Here is a 27913-nt window from a genome sequence, read left to right on the forward strand (position 1 = left end):
TTTGCGATTCATGTCATTAGCGAGTTTGAGCCCCTTGGCCTGGAAAGTGATATGGAGAAAGGACTCCTTTCCCTCAATTTTTCATCTTGAATGCTCCTGTGAGTGCATCCTGTCCAGTTCCATGGGAGTTGACTGTGAATGAGATAGGTGGACTCTCAGTGATTCAGTGGTGGATTTGGCTATTGGCTGGTCCCAATGCCAGTTCACCTGTTTGACTATATTCCCACGGCATTGACCTGCCCACCTTAGAAGTCTAAACTGAGAATTGGTCAAGCGTGGATGGGGGATTAAGATGATGCCTGTGTCTGAATTGTATACTGAAGTTGACCCCAAACTCAGCTTTAGTAGCACTAGAAAAACATGTTTATGTAGCAGAGATAGGAAAGGTAAAAATGGAGATAAAGACATAAAGAAATGGTTGTCACTGTTATTATTGGTTTGTCTCTTATCCCTAAGTCACCCATGATCTCTAAGCTCATTCAGTGCTGGATAGAATAGAAAGGAGGCTGCATCTCTGGAACTGAAGGCAATTAATGACCACCTCCCACCCCAGGAGAATTAGAGAATCACAGAATTTTAGAACGTTCAAGAATTTCTAATCCAGCCCTCTTATTTTACAGATTAAGAGCCTGGGACCTCAAATATAAAAATCTGCCAAAACTGATACCTAAACCCCATTGGTATTTCATATTCAGAATGTGTTTTTATCATTTCATAGTGCTTTACTCTTCTGTCTGATTATGGTCAAGTAACTTTACATTAATCTTATATTATTTCTGACACAGCCAGTTAGCAGCAGCCCTGGAGTTAGAACCCAGACCTCCTGACTTCCCATCTCATGTTATCTACTAGGTCCAATCCCGTCATAATTTGGAATAATTGTAAACTATGCTGTTTAGCCAGACCTTCCGATATTCAAGAAGAAGCTTAAGATGTATCATTTGTGAAGTCTGGTGTTCACTGGCAGGACCTTTCCAGAAAGCATTTAGGTGATCTAGGAAATGGACACAGTGAACAGAAGGGACTGAGGAGGTTTTGGAGGCTGTGAACCTCTAGGTTTCATTCATTCTCAGGATCGATGAGGACACAGTATCTGTCAGAGAGATTCTGACTTCTTGGTCAGTGAGCATCCTTAACATGGTTAAACCAGGTCTTACAGGATCTAGCATGGGTGAAGGAACGGGTTGTTGGAAATTCCCAGCTGTTTTAGAGTTCCAGTCCCTTTCCCTGTGGGTGTGACATTCTTTAGGAAACCAGGGAATTCCCAGATATTCCCAGTCACAACTGTAACCACTGTTTTGTGGTGCTCGGAGCTGACGGCACTGGTATTTCCGGGATTCTTTTTCAAATACCTTGACCACCTTGGGGGAAAGCCCCATCAACAAACACTATTTTTGCTCTTGAGGGTCTGACCTAGTGTCCCCCATTAGGGCCATTTCTGGACGTTGTCTCTTCTGTGCCTCTGAGGTCTTTAGACTTGGGTAGCGGAGGGTCAGATGGGTGATACCCATCTCAGACCTCACATCCTCCAGGAAAAAACACACCGGTTGCTTTTAGGTTCCTTGGGGAACATTCTGTTGTCACCTCATTGAACCAGAGGAGGAAAAAGAATTGGTGCCAGAGAAGTTGACACAGAAGTGTGCAGGCAGGAAATCCGAATCCAACACCACATCTAATGAGCCTATTATTAGAGGCTCTTGGCAGAGCAAGGGAATGCAAATGCAAATGAAAAGCAGGTCCTGAGAACTGTTTAAAATTTAGCACCATCCCCATTACATGTTCCCTTTGGAGTCACAGAGGATGTTTTGCATGATAAGCTGAGCTTGCCTTTGAAACAGGACTCACGTGGATTTGTGTGAGAAAGATCGGGGCAGTGACTGCAAAATTAACAGCTGTTTAAACAGTTTAGTGGAGAATCTAAGGCTGAAGGAAATTATAGGCTCATTGTTCAAGTTTAAATTATACAAACAGCTCTCCCATCGCATGGCCTTACTTTGCTGGGCAATGGAGAGAGATGTGGCCTAATTGGCTTATACTGTATTAAAGAATTACATTGCTAAATCTTCCATCCAGAAGGCACCCGAGTAGAAATAAAGGTGGTGAACAGTGTGGGGAGAGCATCAGGCTTGATGGATTTGGTATAACCAAGCCATGCCTGGGCTTTCAAAATCCTTATTTCTTGGTTCTGTCTGCAGGGCCACAAGTTGTAGGGAGGGAACATTAATGAGGGAATAAGTGTGCACATTTGAAATAACTTATTGTCTTTATACAGTGGACCTACCCAGATCAGGCCTTGCCCTTTCTGTTCATTGCCAAAGAAGTAAATCTGCAGGCTGTCGTGACCTCCGGCCTCCTCCTGTGTCCAACTCACCTTTCTCTGATATCCATTTCTTTTGCTTGGAACTGGGACAGTCATTGAACTTCCACCATATTCATGATGGTAATGGGATGCAGCATTACTGCCTTGACTTTTTTTTTTTTTTTTTGCGGTACACGGGCCTCTCACTGTTGTGGCCTCTCCCGTTGCGGAGCACAGGCTCCGGACGCGCAGGCTCAGCGGCCATGGCTCACAGGCCCAGCCGCTCTGCGGCATGTGGGATCTTCCTGGACCAGGGCACGAACCCATGTCCCCCGCATCGGCAGGCGGACTCTCAACCACTGCGCCACCAGGGAAGCCCTGCCTTGACTTTTATTTGAATCAGTGCCTGTGCTAAAAACCAATGCGTGGACACCAAGATTGGCAACTGGTGGGAGCTTCGGGCTCTAGATTGGACCAACAGATTTCCAAATTGTGTGTATGCCCATTTATTTGCTAAGCTCTACAAACTGCATAAGTAATTTAGGAGACCCCTTATTCCTCCAGGTTTCTGTTCAAATGTCTCCTTATCACGAAGCCCTCCTTCCCTGACCACTTGATGCAAAATAACTCTGTCTTCTTCCCACCTGTCACCCACTTCCTAGCACATTATCTCCACTTGAAATATATTTATTCATTTATTTGTTATCCCACTAAAATGTACAGCCTGTGAGAGCAAGGGCTTTGTCTATTTTGTCTATTGTGATATTTTATCACCTAGAATAGCATGGGGCCCGTAATATATGCCCAATGGGAATTTGTGGAACAGATCCAGGATGGTATGAGGGGTGCTAGGTGGTATGCTGCCAGGCTACTGTAGAAGGGCCTGGTTCCCAGGAGAAAGCACAGTGCCCTGTATAGCTGCTCTCCAATTCTTAATTTCTTTGAGCAAACGTTTATCAAGTGCTTGGGACCAGGTGTTAAAGATCCCAGTCCTGCTCTCAGGGTTCAAATGTTGGTAGAGGATGTAGACATTTAAATTAAATCCATCCTTTAAGATCCAGCTCTGGTATCAGCCCCTCCCGGGGGCCTTTCTTGAACAGTCTTCTTCTTCCCCAAAGCTAGGTTAGGCACCATTCTTACCATGTCCCATAACATCCTGTACAGGGCCTTATCATGGCCCATATGTAAAGCAGACAAGTACCATGCAACGTGCTTTGTGTTTCCCCTTAAGAGCTCCTTAAGCACGAGGATTACACCTTACTCATCACTGACTATAGTGTCAGACACAGAGTCCTCAGTAAATACCAGTTATCCTTGTTATCGCCGCTGTTACTATGTGCATTCAGTAACCAGCATTCACATAGCTGTGGATGTGTGTAATCTCATTTGAAAAACTATATCTGTTCTAGGGATGTAATGAAAGTTGTTAAAAGAGTCAATCCTAAGAGTTCTCATCACAAGGAAAAAAATGTTTTCTATTTCTTTAATTTTGTACATATATTAGATGGTGGATGTTTTCTAAACTTACCGTGATAATCACTTCATGTTGTATGTAAATCAAATTATAATGCCGATCTCCCTGTGCTATGCGGCTGCTTCCCACTAGTGTCCACCTAGAGGGGTGGGATAGGGAGAGTGGGAGGGAGACGCAAGAGGGAGGAGATATGGGGATGTATGTATATGTATAGCTGATTCACTTTGTCATACAGCAGAACCTGACACACCATTGTAAAGCCATTATACTCCAATAAAGATGTTAAAAAATTATCATGCTGCTTACCTTAAACTTATACAGTGCTGTGTGTCAATTATATCTCAATAAAACTGGAAGAAAAAACCCCAGAATTATAGGAAGAAATAAAGAGCATTGGAAATGGTGAATATAAAATAAAGTAAAAACAAAAACAAAACTATATCTGTTCTTCTGAAGATATATAAGGCTTAGAAGCAGCTCTGTATTATGCTATACAATATTATTTTATGTTATGTTCTATAATATTCTCCATTGCAAGCTCTCCTTGTGTTCTGGGGGATGCAGGGATCACTTAGACTGGTCTAGGATCTTTCTAAAGAGTTCTCAGGGGACTCCCTGCATCCCCAGAGGCCAGCCAAGGCTCTGATGTACTTTAATAATGATTTTCTATGTGCAGAGGTTAGGAGCTCCTCTGAGCTTGGAGCACATGTTTGATTTCAAGAGGGCAAGTCACAGGCATTCTCTCAGTGCTTGTGGGTTCATGACATTTTGATGCTGACACTTTGATGTGGCTGTTTTGATTCAGGGCTTCAGGGACATTTTGTCATGGCTTAAAAGACAAATCATTAAACATACAGCGATTTTGTGCAACTAAGAAGTGTGGCCAGTAGGCATCCGACCACACTGCTGGATCGGGTGTGTACGTTAACCTAATATTTGTGTGTTTTCACTTGGACACGGCTGTCTTGATGCTTGACACTTTCATTACATCATGTGGATCCTGCCAGAATGTCTGGTGTAAATACTTGTGAGTCTCACTGAAATACCAACCATGTGCCTGATTCTAACTTCGGTGGCAGGAGGGCTTCAAATGAAGCAGAAGGCAGGGGATTAGGCTCTCAAGGAGCTCATAGAGTTTTTGCCAAGGGCTGGCTAACGAATGCATTCACCATTTCTGAACACGTACGGCCCCCATTCTCCGTTGGCAGTTTCCTGGTTTACAGCTTCAGATTACTGGCTGGAGAAGTGTTTAAAAAATATAAGGAGATCCTAATGCAAGCATAGAAATATGATCTATCCATGTTAAAAAGATAGTTTTGATCATTTTCCCTGCTGTGCTGTAAAAAGAACTTTTCCGTCTGTTTCACTTGGTGACGGGAGGAAGTGGTACTTACTGCTCACGGGTCAGAAAGCCCCCGTCTGCTTGCTGTGAGCTTCATGCCCTATTTTCTTCTTTAGACTGTCTGAGCGATCATTAACACACACGTATGCCAGATAGAGATTGCCCCCAGACTAACTAGATGAGTAGAATATTAGGCCATTAAGGGAAAACTAAGAAGCTTATATTTTGACTAATGTTATCATCTGGGCGTTCTACCAGACCATGTCACATTATTCCTAATTTTAAAATATTCTGTTATTTATTTATTTATTTATAATTTTTATTTTTTATTGAAGTATAGTTGATTTACAATGTTGTGTTAGTTTCAGGTGCACAGCAAAGTGATTCAGTTATACATATACATATATCCATTCTTTTTCAGATTCTTTTCCCATATAGGTCATTACGGACTATTGAGAAGAGTTCCCTGTGCTATACAGTAGGTCTTTGTTGATTATCTATTTTATATATACTAGTGTGTATATATTAATCCCAAACTCCTAATTTATCCCTCCCCCCACCTTTCCCCTTTGGTAATCATAAATTTGCTTTCTAAATCGGTGAATCTGTTTCTGTGTTGTAAATAAGTTCATTTGTATCATTTTGTTCTGGAAGCAAGTATATTAGGCAGCCTGTTATGAAAAAGTAAGTCTTGTGTTGGGTCCCTGGTCTTGACTCTGAGACTCTGGAAGCTAAGCTTGGTGTCTTGAAAGAATGATGGTGCAACTGGGTGTGTCCCTGAACTTAAATGTCACGCTTGTCGTGAATGTTCCCTGGAGAAAGGAACCACTTGTGTTGGCTGCCATGCCAGGCCCCCAACATACATTATCATGTTTAACTTCCACAAGGTAGGCCTCGAGCCCTTCTTTCTATAAAGCACACAGCTAGCAAGTGATAGAGTAATGATTTGAACCCAGGCTCTCTGTTTCCAAAACCCACACCATTTCCATTATAACCAGTGATTCCAAACCACTAACCTGAAGAGTTCTGTTGGTTCCAAAGGAAGATCTCCCCAGTCTGTGGTGAGAATATCTGGGTAAAGCTGACACCTGCCTATCTGGGAAGGTATTGTCATTTATTCAGAGACTGTGACTTGTCTTTCTAGGTGTTAAAGATCTTTTTTTGTTTGTTACATGATGGTGGTTGTAAATGGCAGCTAACAAAAACATCCTAAGACATCAAAGTGAAAAATTGGCCTCCTTATGTTGGCCCCCAAGCTTAAATTTGAAATCTTATTGGCCTGGGAAATGACATAGCTGGAAAAAAAAAAAAAAACAGGCAGTATACTCATTATCCTGGCAAGGGCTCCATTGGCAGAGTCTTAGCATAGCTTGGGTTCACATGGGGTTTTTCTGGAAGAGGGCTGGGGTGCCTCTACGGGTGAAGGTGATCGCATGCTTCTTAAAGCCATACTTCTTTGACACTGGGTAGCGTGACTATTGGCAGCTTAGAGGAGTCCTGACAATACAAGTGACCTTTTAAAAACCACAATGGAATGATTTTTTTTTAACTAGATAAACCATCTTTTCCAAAAGAGAGGTAAAACTTGGACTACTATCATTTATGACTTTTCTGTGTCCAGAATGGGGAAGGCTTGAGCTCAGAGGCATTTAATTTAGCAGTGACTTAGGCTGTGATGCTCCTGACCTTAGATTATTCAAAAGCCATCTTCTTGCTCTTGATACAAGAATGAAAGAGCTCAGGTTTTGAAGCCAGGCATATATGGAGTCTGACTGTCCATTCCTTTTAGCCTGTGACCCTGGGCAAGTTACTTTCTGTAAAACAGGGCAGAGGTACTTGCCTCAGAGAGTTACCATGGTGGGCAACTCTTGGAAAAACCTTCCACTGCCTATGTGATGCCTTTTCTCTGATGATCCAAGATACTAGGGATAAAAGCACTTGGCGTGTTGGCGTTCGGTGTGTCCTAGTAACCTGCTTATAGGCAAACTGGAATTCAGGGTGCCCTGAGTTGCCCTGGTTTTACTTTCCTGCCCATGGTTCCAGATTCCCAGCTGTGCCTGGGGAAGGCTGTTTCGCCTCCTACAACCCGAGACCCTCAAACTGCAGAGATGCCCAGCAGACTCTAAGCACCGCCTCCTCTTCTGTTTTAGTGCCAACAACATGCCCAAGCAGGTGGAAGTACGGATGCACGACAGCCACCTCAGCTCGGAGGAACTGAAGCCCCGACATCTGGGGCTGCGCTTGTGTGACAAGCTGGGGAAGAACCTCCTGCTCACGCTGACCGTGTTCGGTAGGTGACAGGCCTGCCCCACCCTCCCCTCTTCCCCTGGTCTCTCCTGGCTAAGTGTGGAAGCTGGTTCTGGAAGTCAGCCCTCCCCCTAGGAAGCAAGCCACACGCTCTGCCTAACTCTGCCTTTACCCAGGCACGGCTGCCTCAGTGATACCATCTTCCCTGCCACCTGCCCTAGCCATGTTTGCCTCCTTGGGATTCTTGTGGTTCTCAGATGTCAGTATGCGTGTACATTTCTCATGGGTATGTCAGCATGCAGATTCCCAGGCCCTACTCACAGAGACTCTGGGCCACTTGGAGTGAGACCTAGGAATCTGCATCTTAACAAACCTCCTAGGTGATTCCAAAGCAGATGGTCAGTATACCACATTTAGAGAAGTACCTGTGTCCAGTTAAAGGCAACAGTTGCCCTAAACCCCGCTAACAGGGCTCCCAAGGTCTAACCTTCTTCAAGCACCTCATTAACTTAGATTCAGTTAGCACATTAGCTAACGAGGTCCGTGTGGAAGAGGCTTGTCCCAAAGCCTTGATCCACTCCACCTCCACCTCAAAAGACTTACTCCCCTGCCTCTGGCCTCACCCAAGCTCTGGTTGTCCTTTCGTGTGACTGTTGATACAGACTTGGCCTTGGGTTTTCAACCAGGATTGATGGAAAATGGGGAAAATTGCAGTTTCTTATAGTGACAACCACATCTTTTCCTTTCTCAACCCCCCTCCTTTTTCTTCAACTCTTATGAGGCTATACAATGAAGCAATGAAGAGCCATCTACACACACACACACACACACACACACACACACACACACACCCCCCTCATCCATCGCTTCTCCTTCGAGTCAGTCATCTTGGATGTCGGTGGACTAGAGTCAGGACTGGGAACTTGCCCCCCAGCTCAGTTCACTTAATAGAAGAAGACCACAGGCGTGGTAGGGTTTTCCAAGGGTTACCTTCCACAGAAGCAAATTTCATTCATCATAGGTTTTGAAGAAGTGTGTTTTTCACATGTGGAAGAAAAAAAGGTAAGGCTTTTGGCCATGTTACTCCCTTTGCATATCTGGAGTTAACACCATAGCCACATACCTAGTACCTCCCTCCCCCCCTTACACCAGTCATGCTATGACCCCACTTGTGGTCTCCAGAAGGTAGTTTATGTTGGCCACCAGTTTGGAGAGATCCAAGGTTTTCTTGTGGAAGCCCTGCATATGCATAGTGAAAGGCTCCTGCTAGCATCTCTGCCCAAATTGTTTCCTCCCAAATTATATATTTTTAGACACCCCCCTTGACTTCCCCTAAGACCAGCAAGTCTCAAGATTATGTACAAGGACATAGAAGTCAAAGACAAAACTTCTTGAGGATAAGCCATGGGGAAATTATCGGAAGTCAAAGAAAATAGAAGAATAAAGAAAACACCCCATCTTGGTCACTTAAATGTTCCTTTTATCTGGGATTCAGTTCAAAAGGGAAGAAAAACATTAAACACCATGGAATGTGGCCAGCCTAGGCTGCGAAGAGAAGCAATATCTGGTGCTGTGGATTATTTCTGCTGACAATCTGTGACTCTGCAAGTGGATGATATCCTCAAAGAAGTCAGAGTCAAGTTCCCAGGTTATATTTCTCACAAAGCCTTGAGAAGGCTCTTCTTGACTCTTCCACTGCTGCCTTTTAGAATAGTTGGAGATAGATACAAAGTATTTTCTCATGAGTCATCAAAATCAACTTCACTTTTCTAATGGTATTTTTGTTATGTGTTAGTCATCATCTGATGATGAAGAAGTATGAGGAAGGTCAATGTCATTGAACTACATCCCTAGAGCTATTCATTTGATGAGGGCAAAAGCTAAATTCATATATTCCCCCCTTTCTTATAGGTGTCATTCTGGGGGCAGTATGTGGAGGGCTTCTTCGCTTGGCATCTCCTATCCACCCTGATGTGGTTATGTTAATAGCCTTCCCAGGGGATATACTCATGAGGATGCTAAAAATGCTCATTCTGCCTCTAATCATCTCCAGTTTAATCACAGGTAAGACCACCTCTCTGGCACCGGACCAAAGCAGGTCATACTCCCACTCCAGCTTTTGGATTGACCATAGATTCTCAGTTTGGTTGAATCAATGAATGTGATCATCTGTGTCATTTCACTGCAGAGCCTTGGTTTTTCCTGTCTCTAAAATTGGGATAAGAAACCCTAAAAAAAAGAGTTTGCCATCTATTGGTTGGTCCCTCTGTCTGTCTAGCAAAAAAAGATAAAAAGGAAATAGCCTCACATTAAAAGTGATCATACCTAGTGATTTTAATTTTTAATGTATATTTCCCAAATTGTATTTGTTCAGAAACTGACAAATAAAGGTAACAAATAGAAAAAGAAATTTTCTCTTTACTACTTAATTGGGTGTAGAGGGAAGTGGGTATTAAAAATAAATGAGATACTAGATATGAAACCCTTCGAGGTTTTCAGAAGAAAGGTACCCTTAATGTATAGGTCATGTTCACTTGTCTTTTGGCTGAAAGAGTTGTTTTATTTGAAAGAATTTTTTTCCCCTCCCTGGGATTATACTGGTAGTTTCCTCCTTACCAAATAAATATTACTCAAACAAGGTATAAATTGATGAAGTTTAGAGACTAAGTTCTGAGTTAGGGATGAAGAACTGGGCTTTGGTTTATATCTGGGTACCAACAGGCTGGGTGACCTTGAGAAAGCTGTCCCTCTGGACCATCCACCTTATGAAGGTAGTGAAGCTCTGGTAACTCCAAGAGATTCAGATGGTACAGTCTCATAGCTGGTTGATCAGTGAATCCAGTGAGGGAAAGAGCTAGGACTCAGTGTCAGGAGGATCTTATCATTCAGCCCCAGATTGAGTGAAACTATGTTTTACTTTATATGTTCCTTCTTAAAGCAGAGAAAATTTGTTCTCCATGCCTGTTTAACAGATTGTACATTAGCCAACCTGGTAAGGAAACCTCACTTCCGTTGGCCAGAATTAGACTTCAGGTTGTAAGGAGAAATGTGTCACATATGGGTCAGCTTCATTCAGAGAATTATTAACATCAGTAATAACTTCCTCCCCCATGGCAAAAAAGACTGATCCCCAGAAAGGGTTGCATCTCTCAGTCTAGTAAAAGCAGGAACTGAAACCAGGAAGTAGAAAAACTGAAGAAACTACTGGAAAAAAAACCCAATGAAGGCTGGAGTTTTTGTGACTTGCTTGGAATTTCCGCTAACCATCACAGAAGCTCCTGAAATATAGATGAAGCTCCCACCCATGCTGGGTGTTTTGTGCACCTGTTCTCACATCCCTACTTGAGATCAGAAAATGTGGTGTCCATCAAGTTTCACCTCAGGGGAATGAGAAGGCTGTGCTAGAATCACTTTTCCAGACTTTTGGTTTCATGACCAGTAATGTATTCAAAAGATGTTTTGAATACATAGGGCTACCAATCTTTTATTTTCCTAAGCGAGGACATTAAAACAAACAAAAAAACCTAACATGTACCAGGACCACAACTTCATAAAGAAAGGATATCTTAATATCAAATAAGTGGGAAGGACATAATCTCAGAATTAAAAATTGAAGAGAGTATTCAATTTTAACTCACTATTGCAGACTGACAAAAAGTAGTCACCAACCAGTTTATAAACCCTGAACCAGATGTTCTCCAACTCTCCCCAGTTCTCTAGAATCTCAAAAATATCCTTGGAAAATTGAATTGTAAACTGTGGAATTGACCAAATATTTAGGTGAAGAAGCTTTAATTAACCATTAATACGTTTGAGTAATACGAAGCCGAGGGTTGGTTATAGGTATGCAGAGAGGGTCAAGTAACAGGAAAATAATAGAACTAATACTTCTGGATTTCTTTTCCATCCAGGGTTGTCAGGTCTGGATGCTAAAGCCAGTGGCCGCTTAGGCACGAGAGCTATGATATATTACATGTCCACGACCATCATCGCTGCGGTGCTGGGGGTCATCCTGGTCTTGGCTATCCACCCGGGGAACCCCAAACTCAAGAAGCAGCTGGGGCCTGGGCAGAAGAATGATGAAGTGTCCAGCCTGGATGCCTTTCTGGACCTTATTCGAAATCTCTTCCCTGAAAACCTTGTCCAAGCCTGTTTTCAGCAGGTAACCTAGAGTTCTGATATCCATTGTTCTCCAAACTCCTAAGTTACACAGGTGGTAACTTAGAGGCTGTTTCAACAAATCAGCTCTGGGGAGTAATTTTTTTCATATTTATACTCTGCCTGGGGGTTGTATGGGGTCATCTGGGGCAGGAGTTTAGGATTGGAGTCGTGTTGTCTTTGTTTTTTTAACCTTCCCTTTCTTTTGCAGTACACTTAATAACATTTAGCTCTGGGATCCCTCTTCTTTTTTTCTTTGATCTCTTTTTCTTCTCTTTGTTTCTTGTCTCTGTGTCGTCCAAGGGGGCAATTTTGATCACCCTTGCCCACAATTCTCTAGAGTACTCAGTGGTTCTTGATCTTAGCAGTATAGCAAAACCACATGTGGTCCATTTAAAAATGCATGTGCTCTACAGAATCAGAATCTCCAGGGTGGGTCGGGGGACTGGGTATGTGTCAAATTCTGGTAGTAATACATGAAGATTTTGGAAAGTTTATAGATGCACATAAAGTGAAAATTCAAGTCCCCACGTCACTTCCCTAGAGCTACTCATGTTTCCTCCTATATATTTTCTTTGTCACATATGCGTGTGTATGTGTGCATAAAATTAAAAAACATTCAGCTCGGGTGGTGCTGCATCGTACATACTGTGTTACACCTTGCTTTTTCATTTAACAGTGTTTTAGTGTCATCTCTCTCTTTCGTTTTTCATTGTTGTATAGTATTTCTAAAGGATAAATTCTAGAAGCAAAACTGTCCTGCCAAAGAGTTGATAGTTTGAATTTGCTGGATGTTACAAAAATAGCCTTACAAAATTTGTATCAATATATATGTTCCTACCAGCTGCACACAGGCATATCTAGTTTTTAACACACGACTTTTAAAACCAGTTGATTCTGCTGGGTGTGTTACTGACCAGGGTTCTTGGACTCTTTAATCAATAGAAATTGATAAGAGGGCAGACGAGAAATTCAGGCAAAGCTTTATTTGGACTTGTGCTGCCGTACAGCGAAAACAAGTAACAGCTTCCCTCCCTCCCTCCCTGGGGTGTGGGGCAGGGCCGGCAAGCTGGTCCCTTAAATGGGGTGAGGGTGAGGATGGGTCCAGGGCTCGGGCGGGAGGGGTGGCTTGGGTGGCGTGCCTACCCCCTTGGTGGTTCTGTGTACAACTTTTGCTTTTGCTCCAGACACCTCAGAAGTGGCAGTTGGGTTTTGGGTCTTTTTGTATCTGGTTGTTCATAATTTGCCCCAACTGCGCATGCACGCAGTTATTTTTAGTCCCTTATAGTTTCTTTGTATTCTGCTGTTTGCCCAGGTGCAAGTACTGCAGCAAAGAGTCCCAGATATCCCGGGTCCCAGATCCCAGCCTCTCTCAAGTGGAACCACTGAGTTAGCTGCCCAGGCCCCCCTCGCCAGCCTGTTGTCTAGACCTAAGGCTAGTTTAGGTTCGAATACACCTCAGTTCACATTAACTCTGGTTGGAAGTAAATTAGAATCAAGGAACCTCCTTCAACCATTTCCAGGGAATCACAGAAGAATACATTGAGGAAACAGGTCGCAGAGAAGAAAAGTCCGCATTCACAGCTGCCCCCAAAGTGCCATTGCCAATCACTGCTGAGCCCAGTTTACTCTGGATAAATCTGGAATACGGTCTCTGTTTTCCAATACCACTTCAGAGGCACTTGTAGCTAGGAGCTATATTAAAGGAAACGTACCAGGCGGGGGAAGTTGGGTGGGGAGTGAATAGAAACAGGCTAGGGAAGGGGTGCTTACTGGTACCCTCTCTGTGCAATGTGCCTGCCCCTCAGCCAGCCTGCGTAGAAAGATGAGTTTGCTTGCTTTGGGGTGATAGACACAACCGGGTGCCAAGTCTATTCTTAAAGTATTGGAAAGAGCGCTCTGGAGCTGTAGCAGCTGGAGGCTGAGCTGGTAGGAGTCTGGGGGTAGGGGTAGCATCGGAGGGACGGGGAGGGACAGATTTGGGCCTCCCTTCTGTGCCCCATCACGACCACTCTCCATGCAAGAAGGAGTCCCTTTCGTCTGAGTCAGTGAGGCAGAACTGAGAAGCAGGCAGCCCCCAGATCTGTTGCTGTGGGCTGGGGTGAATTTCTGTGGTGTCAGCCATGCTCATGCTCCCTGACCTGTCTGGGTGATGGGCAATCTCTAGTGTCCCCCAGGGCAAGGGGCACTGAGGGACACTAGAATAGAGGACCACGCCATTCCCTGCCTCACCCCTGCCCTGGACCCACCCCTCCACTGACAAAATTCATCTGAGGAATGAGCCTTTAGTCCTCCAGCTATAAGCCCAAGGACATGGTCCTTTGGGTTAGGATACTCAGAGAAATAACCATGTGGAATATTTGACCGCAGGGTGAGGGAGGGTGCAGATTACTTAAGCAGACTCCAGGCAGCCCAGAGGAAAGGAAGCTTAAACTAGGTGCAATCCCATAGGCCTAGGAGGGCCTTGAAGAGGGTTGGAAGAAAGGGAACTCTTTGACGGTGACATGGAATTACCAGAGAGAAAGGGTGCTGGGTGGTGACTTCCGTGCCCTTGGGGTACAGCTGGGAGTGGTTTCAAATAGCCTCTCTTGGGTGGAGGGAGCTTCAGGACCAAAGTTAGACACAGAGACATAAAGAGAAAGGCGTGCTGTCTCCAGTGCAGAGGCTCCTCCCCCAAGGTGGCAGGACCTGTGTCTCTGAGAGCAGGGAGGCCTCCTGTTCACTGCTTCGGGCTGACTCTGAACCAAGGTGAGGTTTCCAAGGTGGCAACAGGCTGTCAGGTGTGGCCTGACCACATTCATCAGGCCCAGTGAGAGTGACCACATGGGGTCCTTTCTTCCGGGGAATTCACTGAACCGGGTTTGCTCCTTTGGCCGATATTTGGGTGCACAGGATGCCACAGAGAATGAACCAGTCATGGTCCCTGCTCAGTGGAGCTGACTTACATTCAGGGACTGCAGGGAGATAGACCAGAACAAATGTCAGGTAAACGCACAAGGTACTTGAAAATTAAGGTAAGTGTACTCTGAGAGCTGGAGCAGGATGATGGGCTAGTAACTGGGGGAGACGTCTGAGCTGAGACAATAAGGAGTCAGAATGAGCCAGCCCGGGGCTTCCCTGGCGGTGCAGTGGTTAAGAATCCACCTGCCAATGCAGGGGACACGGGCTCAAGCCCTGGTCCAGGAAGATCCCACATGCCGCGGAGCAACTAAGTCCGTGCGTGACAACTACTGAGCCTGCACTCTAGAGCCCGTGAGCAACAACTACCGAGCCTGCGTGCTGCAACTACCGAAGCCCGCGCACCTAGAGCCCATGCTCTGCAACAAGAGAAGCCACCGCAACGGGACGCCCGCACACCGCAACGAAGAGCAGCCCCCGCTCGCCAGCAACTGGAGGAAGCTGGCACACAGCAACAAAGACCCAATGCAGCCAAAAATAAATAAATAAATTTATTTTTTAAAAAAAGAATGATCCAGCCTGAGGAGAACTGGGGGAAGAGCCCGCTAAGCAGGGGCAGAGGCTCACGGAGCTTGGCAAGCATTTGGTGAGAAGAGAAGCAAGGCTGCTGAGTGGGGAGTGGAATAGGTGCAGGAGGACCTGGCGGGCCAGGGTCAAACTCTGGTTCTTATTCTAAGAGTTTAGGCAAGGAGATGACTGTTTTTCTATTTTAAAAAATCAACCTGGTAGCTCTGGATATAGACAGAGCTCCAGGTAGCTACTTACCTGGGGATCGCAGGTAGCCAGGAAGAGGAGGTGAGCCAGTGAGCAGGCTTTTGCAGGTTTTAAGGTGAGAGACCCTGGTGGCTGGGACTGGAGTTGGCAGCCAGCTGGGGTTCTTCAACCCAAGCAGGCTTGAACTGAGAGAACCCGGCCATCCAACCTTCAACTCAGCCGCTGAGCTGTGCTCTTTGGAAGCTGGATTTTGGAGCTGAACATAACTCATTTTGAATCCTGCTTCAGTAAACTACTAGTTGTCTGTCCTGGGGTTAGTTACTCAGCCCTGTGAGCCTTGAGGGGCTCCTGTTGACATAAGAAGTAATAGTTGTTGGGCTTCCCTGGTGGTGCAGTGGTTGAGAGTCCGCCTGCCAATACAGGGGACACGGGTTCGTGCCCCGGTCCAGGAAGATCCCACATGCCGTGGAGCGTCTGGGTGAGTCATGGTCGCTGAGCCTGCGTGTCCGGAGCCTGTGCTCCGCAACGGGAGAGGCCACGACAGTGAGAGGGCCGCGTACAGCAAAAAAAAAAGAAAAAAAAAAGTAATAGTTGTCAAAGGTGGAGCACCTGGCCGCCCCCTTGATCCTAGAAGCACCATTTATTCAGGCCCATGGCCGTGACTCCTTTGAACTTGAGCTTTGGCTTCTTTAGCCTTCTCAGGATAGGCCTACAGTTGGCTCTGATCCCCACTTTGTCCCCAGGAGGGTGACTCTGTTGTTCATGGAAGCTTCCCTTCAGATCCTTCCTGCGTCTCTCTTTGTGCCAGCGTTGCCCAGACCAAGGGGACCGTGAGCTGCCTATTCCCATTCAGCTGGGGCTGACCTTCTCCCTGCACAAGTGCTTGTGGCCAGGTTAGAACACAGAGTACCTGCCTTGCCTCAGGGAATGCTGTGCTTCCCTCTCTCCCAGTTAGGAGAGCTGGCCAGGTCAGCCTTGCTTACTCTTGGGCCCAGCTGCTGTACGGTTGGGTCCATAGAGTTTATCAGGCAGCACAGGTGGTGAAAGACCTCAGTGGTGGTCAGTGCATCTGAGTTGAGCTCCCAGTTCTCCCAATAATTCTATGACATCTGATGAGTCACTTGACTTCTCCATGCCCCCTCTTCTGTATCTATTCAGGCTTCAGCCATGTGTCGCCTACTACGTGCCGGCACTGACATTCTAGGATTCTGCATGACTTCTGTTTTAATGCCCCTGGAGGTAGAGTTTCTCTGGGCTTAGACGTGAGTTTTCACAGCATGCAGGGTGCCTGGCACCTTTAAAAATAGGGTGGCCGCCCCAGATGTCGAGGAATAGCATGAGAGCTTCTTAGGGGGCCGTTTGCACAGGGATGCTTGGGGAACATTGAGCAAGGCTTGGCATCACCACCCCGAAGGAGTGGGTGTCTTCCCAACTTACATATGGGATATGAGCCAGTGACCCTGCCATGGGGGCTGCTGGCAGCTGGCACATCTGGCAGCTACATGGAGCTTCCCAGCAGAGCCAGGCTCTGGGAGGAGCCTCAGTGAGAGTGGGCCTGTGAAGATTCCGTGCGACAGGAACCAGGCAGGGAGAAGCAAATCACTTGGATCATGAGGTGCTGATCTGACTTCCAACAAGACCCCTGCCTTCCTGTTCCTGACCAGATCCAGGACCCTCCACAGGGGCTAGCAGGGCATCCAGCTGGGTCTCACATTTGCTACTATCTCCATGGGAATGAAACAAGCAGACAGGCATCCCTCAACTTGAAGCTTCGGTCCCATTACCAATCACACTGCCTATAGTAGTTACAAAAGAATGTTATAAATCCCGTCATTATCGTGGGATAAGGACGATCATATCCCACTGCATTTGTGCCATGAAGCATCACTCTGTCAAGACAAACATATAAAATATTCCCCAATTTCATAACCTTGTTTGGCCATTTCTTAATTATAATATTTTTGACATATTGGGAATTCAAAAATTTATGTAAGCGGCCAGGCTTTTGGTGACCTTTTACACCAAACCTCTCATCTTTATGGTTTTTTTTCCCCACTCCATTAGATTCAAACAGTGACAAAGAAAGTCCTGGTGGCCACTCCATCAGACGAGGACAGCAATGCCACCAATGCTGTCCTCTCGCTGTTGAATGAGACTGTGACTGAGCCGCCTGAGGAGACGCAGGTGGTTATCAAGAAGGGCCTGGAGTTCAAGGACGGCATGAATGTCTTAGGTAGGCACACTGGTCTTCATCTCCTTGGGGGAGGTGCCTCTGCCGGGGCCACGTGGCCAGCTTTCCCTGCAGGTCAGCACCTAGGCATCCTCGCTTCCTTCTCCGAAAGCCGATCGCCCTGCTGTCCTGTAGGTGGAGCAAGAGGCTGTCTCTGGGGAGCGAATTTGAGGGTCACTGGGGCTGAAAACTGAGAGGGGAAGGGCGAGGGAGACGGCAGGAGCAGTAGCACGTGGGGACGTGGCAGCTGGACTGGGGTATGGGCGAAGCGAGGGGACTGACATTCACGGGGCACAACCCCCACTTTCTGCGTGCTGTTGGCAAGTCACTTTCCCTGACTCTCCATTTCATGAAGTTACACATCCAATCCTTTCATTTCCTAAGCATTTCTTTTTGAGGCGCCCTTGTGTCTGTCCCAGGACTATGCTAGGCATGGGGGCTGTCCCACCCCAGCCCTCACAGTCTGTAAACAAACGCAGTGCTATCAGGAGTGAAAGTGTTGGCGCTGGTGCCAAAACGAGCTTGTCAAAAGGAGACTGTCTGGTTTAACTTTCTGGGATTTCAGTGAGCTTGGAACCTTCTGAGAGTGTCATCCCAGGGGTTCTTTGGCTCTGACATTAGACTGGTTTGTATCCAGTTTGACTGGTTTGTATCCAGTGGTCCAGATGATGGACCACTCACCGGTTATCTAATCGTGGGCTGGCTTACCTTTTATCTGTAAAGTGGGCATGGGGTTGGCATTTCTCCTGTAGATCATTGTGAGGATTCAATGAGATTGTGCATGTTGGCACAATGGTCCGTGCCATATGCTTTATCACGTGAGCCGCTGTCATCATTAAAGGCAGGGGGTGGAGTGCTAAGCGGCTCAGTAGAAAACACCCCACAGGAAATAGAGACTCCCCATTGTGTGGGTGACTCCAGTTTGCTCACTTTACTCCCCATCCACCCTGTGGGTTCACTCCCCCACCCATAATAACCCCCATCCATGGTTAGAATGGTGTCCCAAGACAAGACATTTGGTCATAAGCTGGGAGAAATGGGAAATCTATGTGGAAGAAGTATGTTGACCCACGCAAGCAAGATTTCTAAGGATTTGAATGAGAGCTGTTTAGAAAAGGTTGAGCTCACTTTACCATCTAGGAGATCAAATGCCCTTGTCTCTTTGCTAGGGGCATCAGATAAAATACAGGGTGCCCAGTTTCATGTGAATTTCAGATAAACAACAAATAATTTTAAAGTGTTAAGTATGTCCCAAATATTGCATGGGATATACTTGTACTAAAAATTTTTTTTCATTGTTTTTCTGGAATTCAGATTTTACCTGGGAGTTCTTTTTGTTTGTTCTAAATTTGGTAACCGTTCTCCTTACTTATCCAGAATGGTGGAGACACAGAGGGGGAGGGAGAAGGATTGCCGGGCTAGTGAAAAGTGTCTTTTTCTTTGACCTGGCAGGAAGCAGAGAGTGAGGGAAGAGATAAGCTGACCGGGTTGCCAGGCAACAGAAGATCAATAAACATTGCTGACAACCAGTGGGAGGCGAGAGGAGGAAAGAGTGAGGAGAAAATAGGAGAGTTCCTCTGAGAAGGAGGGTTTGCAAATATCCTCAGCATCCAACCCTGAGTGGCTCTTCTCTCCCACTGTCCAGATATCTGTGATGCTTTCAGGCATTCCCAAATCCCCTTGCCCCCCAAACCCTATGGTCAAAGTGGCCCCACTATTTTCTACTGTGGCCATGAGTAATGGGGCCAGAGCTTTGGGGTTAATCATTCAGAAGACTTTTGTGGTCATTTCCAGAGTCCTGGTGGATTCTGGGAAGTCACATGACCTTTGGCTGTACCAGGGAGTTTCAACACAATTCAGGACTCTCTCAACCCCAGTGACCAAGTCTAAGAGGGCTTTGTTCAAATGAAACACCCCTGTTCCAGCGAGTTCAATGAGGCAGTGTTTACAGAGGGAAATGCACAAGCTGGCTGTGGGTTTCCAAGTGCAAATTGAGGCTCTGGAAAGCCAAGGGAAGTCAGACTGTTGAGAAACTTCCCACTTACAAATCATGGCTGAAATAAGGTTCTTTCCATTGTCTTCCAAGGGCAGAGATGGTGGCCTTTTTTTTTTTTTTTTTTTTTGGTTTTGGTTTGTTTTTCGGCTTTGGAAAGTCCCAAGGATCAAGCATTGCAAGAGTGAAGATAAAAATCCTGGCTCTGGCCCCCCACTTCTTTAAAGACTCATTTCTTTACCCCCCAAACCTCCAGACTGCTCCGGGCTCTACTTCAATCCCAACCACTTAAATCAACTCCTGTGAGAGAGCTCCTTTCAACATCTCTCTCTTACACTCATAGAGATGGCCCGTTTCTGGTGACCCTGCCAGGGGAGCTACTTTATTCTAGTTCTTGGTGACCTTGAGACCTTGAACATGTTCTCTTAAAATTTCCAAATGGAATAACCAAGTGATACTAGCTATTCTCAGCAAGAATGTTCACAGATTATTGCTCACCACACACCTAGCAAACTCCTCTCCATGGGCTTGATGAGAGCTTGAATTTGATTTCCTCCATTACCAAAGAACTAGGTCACTCTCTCCTGTCACTCTGATTCTAGGTCACGCTAATTCTCATTAAGCCTTTGTGTTCATGGCCAATAACTCACTTGTAAGTCACTAGTTAATCTTTCTGGCCAAGAGCTAAAAAGGGGAAATATTAACTACCAAGGATTAACAATTTCAGTTAGAATCTAGCAAGTGCTAGATTCTTTTTGCTGAGGGTAGCAAAGGGTAGTTGAACAGTCTGGGTTGACATGTGCTTAGTGTGGGAGGTGTGTGGTTTTGGTGACTAGAGAAAAGGTAAAAGCAGAGGTTCAGAAAGAATTTTCCCCTAAGAGAATCATATTATAATGCTATCATTTACTTTGATACAGCTCAAGACTGCAGGCATAAAAGGATGGACGCAATAGGAAATTGGATGGAATAGGGAGGGACCGGAAATGAAGTCTGCCAAACTGGGACAGGGTAGGTGTAAGGAGAGGAGGGAGAGAGAGGGAAGAGTGGATGGCCCATACCGCAGGTCAGAGAAAAAGTCAGATGGGCAAGCGAGGGCCTGTTGCCAAGGGGACAATGACATTGATTTATAGTCCATGCAAGTCTTCAGAGTTGGAGCCCCAAGACTGACAATAACAGATTGGGAGCTGGGGGGCGCATGATGACTGGTTATCAGAAATCCAGAGAGCCTTCAGGTAGTAACAGGGACATCCGTTAGCCATGTAGTGTGCCCCAGTCCCTGGGAGGGTCTGGGTGAGACTCCAGGGTGAGAGGCTGAGGAAGAGGGGTGGGACAGAGTGGAGCCAGAGAAAATATTCTGGGGAGAGAGAAGCCAGGTCTTGCCTTGGAGGAGCTAACGTATCAGGCAGGTTGCCTGGACAGATACTCAGGGAATGAGGTAAAAGGTAACATAGAAATAAGACCCAAGGTTGGCTGTTGGGCTTGGTCCAGGACCTAGTGCAATTTGATGCCAGCATCAAGAGGTGGGGACAGGGTTCCTCAAATCCTCCTGGCCTGGGATTAGATTGACCCTGGGGGCTGGGGGGGAGGGGGGCTGCATTTAGATGGAAGTCAAGTGATATCAAGTGAAGGGAGAAGAGGGCCAAGGGGCTAGGAAGTAACAGAGACTATGTTCTCACTTTATGATCCTGAAAAAAAAAAACACAATAGAAAAGAAAGCATTCTAACCATTTTGACCATGGAAAGAATGATGATGAATTAATAAATAACAGGTTAAATCCAAACAAATTGGGTCATTTGGGGTTTCCCAACTCTTTTGGATTTTTCATTGCTTTCCCTTGGATTTTTCAAGATTCTTCCTCCTCCAATTAGGCACACAGCAATAGGAAAAATATTTTATGTTTAGGATTTTCCTAGAGTGAAACATACCAGCCATGCATTAGCTTGGGATAACACCAAACTAATACAGACATAACCCTGGCAGAGACTGAATTGGCTAATTGGTCTCTGCTATTCTAATATTGGCTCCAAAGTTTGCATGATAATCCCCAAGTCCCAACAAGCCTTCCTTCTTTAATCTATGTACTAATGGAATCTGCTTCCACATGATTTCATAAGTGAGGAGGAGAGAGAAGAGAGTACTTTTTAGTTTGGAATGAAAATGAATTCCTTTTCTGCAAGGAACTAACCTGCTTACAGTTCAACTTGCTCATGTGGAAAGTATTCAGAAAAGCCATAATTATCCAGGGGAAAAGTGTGAAACGTAATGCTTTTGTCTTTTAAGGCCTAATTTATAGGGTAACAGGTGGTAAGAATGTGGCTCCATACACGGGGGATAGTAATGAACAAGGGAGAAGAAACACATACTTTGTAATTTGTCCTTCTGTGTCCTGTGATTCACCCAACAGGTCTGATAGGGTTTTTCATTGCTTTTGGCATTGCCATGGGGAAGATGGGCGAGCAGGCCAAGCTGATGGTGGAATTCTTCAACATTTTGAATGAGATTGTAATGAAGCTAGTGATCATGATCATGTGGTAAGTGGGCTTGTTCTTGCTTCATGGTGGTGGTGCGTGAGATGGCCTTGGGGTCGCCAGAGGACACTGGAGCCCTCCCAGCAGGAAAGGGTGGGCAGGCGTGAACCAAGCAAAGGGCTCTCCAGAAAGACTTTGAGAAAGGGATGAATATCTCTTTTTTGGAGGTTTCACTAGAAAATGGGCTGGAAAACTATAGCCTGTGGGCCAAATCTTATCTGCCATTTGTTTTGTATGGCCCGTGAATTAAGAATGGGTTTTATGTTTTTATTTGACTGAAAGAAAAATCAAAAGAGTAGTAATATTCCAGGACACGTGAAAATTATGTGAAATTCACATTCAGTGCCCATAAATAGCTTTGTTGGAACCCAGCCATACCTATTTGTTCATGTATTGTCAAGGGTTACTTTTGTGCGGAAAGACAGAGTTGAGTAGCTGTGACCAAGACTGTGTGGCCTGTAAAGCCTAAAATATTTAGTACTTGGCCCCTTACATAGAAAGGGCTGGCCCCTTCCATCCCTGCCCTGGAAGAAAAGACTTAAAAAAAAAAAAAAGAAAGAAAGAAAGGACAGAAAAGTTGAAAAAACCAATTAGTAATCCTGAAACTGAGCAGTATCAGAATACAGTACACTAAGACAGGGCCAAGATCTCAGGGATATGACATGACCCAGGGTGTCTGGAAGAACCACTGTGCCAGTATTCTGGTATCCAAAAGCAATGCACCTTAGACCTGGGTTACTCGTGACTCATATAGGAAAAAAAAAAAAAAAAAGGCAGTTCTCAGGCCATGCAAGAAAAAGTGAAATCACAAAAGATTAGAACTGGAAGTGCTCTTGGAAATCTGGTCCTACTCTCTGGCTTTACAGCAGAGAAAACTGGTCTAGAGACACTAAATCTTGATTCTTTAACATCATCATGATCATCATCATCATAAAAACTATCTTTTATTGATTTCCTCTTATCTGCCAAGAGCCATGATAGTGCTTCATACCTATCAAATGTAATCCCCACAACCCTGAAAAGATGGTGTTATGGTTCCCATTTGACAGAAAAGGCAACTGAGGTGAACTGAGGTGAATTAACTTGCTTAAGAGTATATAGCTAGGGAGAGGAAGAGCTGGAGTTTATGCTGGTATCAAAATCTTTGATATGTAAGTGAGTGGGGTTTTTTTTGTTGTGGTTTGAATCATGTAAGCAATATTGTCTCCACTTCATTTCATGTGTGTTTATGGTCATTGGTTCTGAAGTATAGGGTAGCACAGAGCATAGGTGTTCTCTCCTCCACCAAGGAAATTGTGTCACCTCCAGTCACTGGAAACTTCTCGTGTCTGGTATCTATCAGACAGAAAGATTTTTACATACGTTCATTTCAGACCCCTATGACAGTCCCGTATGCCTGCCTAGAAATAAGGCCAAACCACATGTGTGCTCTATTTGCCACAGGAATTCTGCGTTACAGATTCCCGGTGCTCCCCACCAGCCTCCCCACTCCGCCTCTGATCCGCCTCTGATTCCATGTGTCTTCCCCTGCAATTCCACCTTCTTTCTCTCTTCTTCCTTTCCTTGGCCCTTACTCCCAACTTACAAGGGCACAATCTGTTCTCGACTTGTATTTTATCTCCAAAACTGATGATGTGCCTGTAGTAAATTCTTATTAAAACTTTAGGAATGAGGGGCTAGCTGAAGGCCCCCCAGGGTCCTAGATCAAGAAGATGTTTCCCATGATTTCATGAACCATATTTAATAGGTCTGGCTGGTGTTGATCATTGCTTTCTTGTACTTTAGAAACATGGAAAGGATGCTAGTACAATAGTGTGTTCTTTTCGATTATTGTACTGATTCTTCAACTTCCCAGTCAATGCTAGATTTCTGAATATTTTTTTGTGTGTGAAGATTTAAAGTCACACACGATGTCATGCTGTAAAAATATTTTAAAAGTCTTTTAAATCCATTCTGAGCTTGATGAGAGATTAATAAATGGTAATATATGAAGCAGAATAGGCCTCTTGGTTTTAAACCTTAGGATCTGCCTTCATTTCCTAAAATTCCTAGCAGAGTGAGCACCCTAACTCTAAATATGCAGTCCACTTTTCTGTATTATGATCCCAGCGATGTGGGTAATGTATGAAGATTCCTTCCTTTATCCATACCACTGTCATTTCCACTGAGCCCTTGAAGCAGAGGGAATCTTCTAGGAAATCAGATGAGTTATGGGATAAAGTGTAGCCTCCCTTCTCTGCAGGGATGGAGTGGGTGTGGATTGAGAAGTTTCCTCTTCACTGAAACCAAATCTCCTAAAGATTTAGCATCATATCCCAGGAGATGAAGAGCAATTGTGAGTCAGGAATAAGACCTATCGAACAGTTTCTGACAGCTGTTGGGTTACCTCATCTAGGCTAACAGTCCGGAGGGTGTAATATGATGTGAGATGCCAATCCTACACATTTCTTTCATTCTTTAGCTGCCTCATCAGCAAGTGAAAACGATGTGTGTGAGAAGGTTCTGGATAAAACAACCAACCACTCCTTAACTGACACCCTCAAAGCTTAAATCATCAGAGTTCTTTCATAGTCTTCTCTATGTGGTAGTAAGAAGAGTAGTAATAGCAAAATGCATCTTTGAGGAGATTACTATTATTCTAACAATAATTATTATAAAATTATAACAGAATTATTAAATTCTTGCTATATGCTCAGTACTTTTTCAATTACTGTCCTGTACCTATTATCGAGAAGATAATAATATTACAATTATTATTAAATCACAACTAAGATTTACCAGATTCCTACTGTATGCTTAATACTATTCCAATACTTTACATGCATTGACTCATTTATTTTTCACAATAATACCTAGCAAAAATAGGTACTTTGGTGAGCACTATTTTCCAGAGGAGAAAACTAAGCACAGAGGTTAACTCATTGCACAGCCTAAGTAATTGGAATTATAGAGAAGCATTACCTTAATCAACTTCCATCTGACCTCAGACTGGATTGAACCCAGGATCCTTCTCTTACTAGCTGTGTGACTCTAGGTAAGTTAGAAACACTCTAAACCCCTCATCCTGATCTGTGAAATGGATTGATCATAGAATCCATATCATAGGGTTGCTGTGAGAATTAAGTGAAACTGTGACCAATAGTTATGGAGCATTTCCTATGTGCCAGGACCTGTCTGAGCATTTTGCATGAGCTAGCATTATTATTGTTGTTACATTGTAATTACCATTATTATCAATTCAATCCATAACCCTTTGCTTCTCTGTATTTGTGAATTCCTTAAGAATCCTGCAAAGCCCTCTGAATCACCAAAAAACAAAAAGAAAAACCTTCATTTCGGTGTGATTTTCATATCCTCATTTTTTCACAAAGTGCTTTAAAACATACTTTTCAAAATCTACAAAACTTAAATAGAAAGTAAAACTTTTCATAATCTCACCACCATAGAAACATAAAGTGAGAAGTGAAATCTCTGCTCACTCTTTCAATTCTCCCTCCCAGTTAACCCACCACCACCATCATCCATCCATCCACCAGTCCACCCATCCATCCATTCATTCCTTCACTTCCTAAATACTTTTGAGCACCTCTTCCATGCCGACAGCAATTTTAGGCACTGGTGATATAATGGAGCCTGGAGGCTCCATGAACTGACTTTCACTCTATCCTGATGAAAAGTTCTAATCCTCATATGGTAACTCCCAGCAAAAGTCACTTCTCGGATAGCCAGAACCTTTCCCTAAGTGGACTGGAAAAATGGAGATTTGTGTTACTTCCTTGCCCTGAGTACCAAGAGCACCTTAGGTAACTCTTGGAATGTATGTTTAAGTCTTTATTGACAGACTCTTCCAACTCTGAATTCTCTCGAAATCTGTCCCAAACTGGCAGAGTGGTGTTGCTGTTGGCAACATGTGGGACAGAACCAGAGTGGCTTTATGGCAGGACTGGGAAAGTCCCTCCACTCCAGGTGTCTGGCCCACCTATGCCTGAAAGTCCCAAATTGATCACTTTAGTGGGTTAGAACCAAAGGCCTTGAATAAGATGCAGCTAAATAAAGTAAATGGTTTCCAAAGACTAACCAAGGACTATCTGTATTTCATCAGTTGCAGATCAGATTTTATCCCTGGAAACACTGATTTATTTGGAAACATTGATTTCCAAACACATCAGAATTACCTGGGAACTTGTTTGAAATATAAATGTCCCAAGGCCAGCTCCAGGAAATTCTAACTCAGTAGGTATGTGGTGGGTCAGGGGATCCATATTGTTTCAGGAAGGCCAGGTAATTCTGAGGCAGAAGTCTAAGGATGCACTGACTGAGTTCAGGGTATGTTAGGGCTGTGGATGAGTCTGTTTGTGGAGTAGAGAGCAGACCTGAGGGGGCATCTTGGCTGGAACCTTAGGATGACAAGGACTGAGGCGCAAAGTGGGCAGAGGCAAGAATGGGTGATGCAACAGTAAGAAAAAGATTCCACAAGCCAGTCCTGGATGAATCAGTGGCTTTGAAAATGAAGCCCAGAGCTGAGGATATAGCCAGTCTCAGGGCAGCGTGGGAGCCATTCCCTCTCCCAGCTCTGTAGTTATGTCCTTCTAATTTAGAAACTGGTCCAACAATTACTGGGCATCACTTGGCTTCAGGACACTCACGGGAGCCCTCAGCCTCTTTTTTTTTTTTTTTTTGGCGGTACGCGGGCCTCTCACTGCTGTGGCCTCTCCCGTTGAGGAGCACAGGCTCCAGACGCGCAGGCTCAGCAGCCATGGCTCACGGGCCCAGCCGCTCCGCGGCACGTGGGATCTTCGCGGACCGGGGCACGAACCCGCGTCCCCTGCATCGGCAGGCGGACTCTCAACCACTGCGCCACCAGGGAAGCCATCTCAGCCTCTTTTTGCACTTTAGTTTATGGCTTCATCTCAGAAACTTTAAATGGTGACCTGGAGCCCTGAACATTTGCCTTTTCTTTTCCATTGAGTACATTTTCAACAAGGTTATTCGTTAATATGGAAACCCAGGAACTCAGAAGCTCCAGCTCCTGAGTGGAGGCTTAAGCTACCTGCTTTGAAAACAGGTGCAGGGGGGCTTCCCTGGTGGTGCAGTGGTTGAGAGTCCGCCTGCCGATGCGGGGGACACGGGTTCGTGCCCCAGTCCAGGAAGATCCCACATGCCGCGGAGCAGCTGGGCCTGTGAGCCATGGCCGCTGAGCCTGCGGGTCCGGAGCCTGTGCTCCGCAACAGGAGAGACCACAACAGTGAGAGGCCTGCATACCACAAATAAATAAATAAATAAATAAATAAATAAAAAGGAAAAAAAAAAGAAAACAGGTGCAGGGAAGTAATGACCCTAAAAATTAATATAGAACAAAGTCTCTTTCCCTGTCCTAATTAATGCTCATTCTAGTTCCAGAGACCAAAGTGTTTGGGTTAACTAGGGCCCCTGCTTGCCATATTTATTTACCCTAACACTCTACCTTCTGGCCTTTGAATGACACTGTCCATTTATAGTGGGGACTCAGGTTTCTCCCAGTGAGCTGAGTGCTCTGGAGATAACCTGTTACCTCTCTCTAACATATGGCTCTGGCATATGTGTTCTCCAGAGGTCTCTATAGCTGGTCTTGCTTGGCAAAAGCCTTGAAAGCATTTTCTCTCCATTCTAAAAATCGCTTGTCCTAGAAGAGCAGGAAAATTGAATGGCACCCAAAACAGCCGGTTTTGTGTTTTTCTGGACATTTTAAGGGGTGATTGGTGCCTGAGAAAGAATTAGTCTCTTGGTTTATGAAACTAGATGCTTGTTGGTTTTATCAGAAAATGCATTCTGCTTAGTTGTTTACAATTTCAGGGAACACAGAGCTGGCCCCTGAGACCACCCGACTGATCTATGAGATGTCGAGACTATGGGCACAGCAAGATAATATAAAATGGTGGGAAAGCCGAAGGTTTAATGACTTGACTCCCTAATTCCTGGGAAAGCAGCCC

General features: G+C 44.9%; 1 protein-coding gene across 2 annotated transcripts in view; it reads left to right on the forward strand.

The window, feature by feature from the left end:
- The window catches only part of SLC1A2 (solute carrier family 1 member 2), a 92243-nt gene that overhangs the window by 36338 nt on the left and 27992 nt on the right, over positions 1-27913 (forward strand). For both annotated transcript variants that reach the window (XM_082626271.1, XM_082626272.1), the window contains exons 2-6: positions 7266-7405; positions 9274-9426; positions 11274-11524; positions 17257-17425; positions 21821-21947. In XM_082626271.1, coding sequence (XP_082482397.1) covers positions 7266-7405; positions 9274-9426; positions 11274-11524; positions 17257-17425; positions 21821-21947 — 840 coding nt within the window. The remainder of the gene's footprint in view (positions 1-7265; positions 7406-9273; positions 9427-11273; positions 11525-17256; positions 17426-21820; positions 21948-27913) is intronic.

This window comes from Mesoplodon mirus, assembly GCF_964341445.2.
Source record: "Mesoplodon mirus genome assembly, chromosome: 7".
Taxonomy (NCBI): Eukaryota; Metazoa; Chordata; class Mammalia; order Artiodactyla; family Ziphiidae; genus Mesoplodon; species Mesoplodon mirus.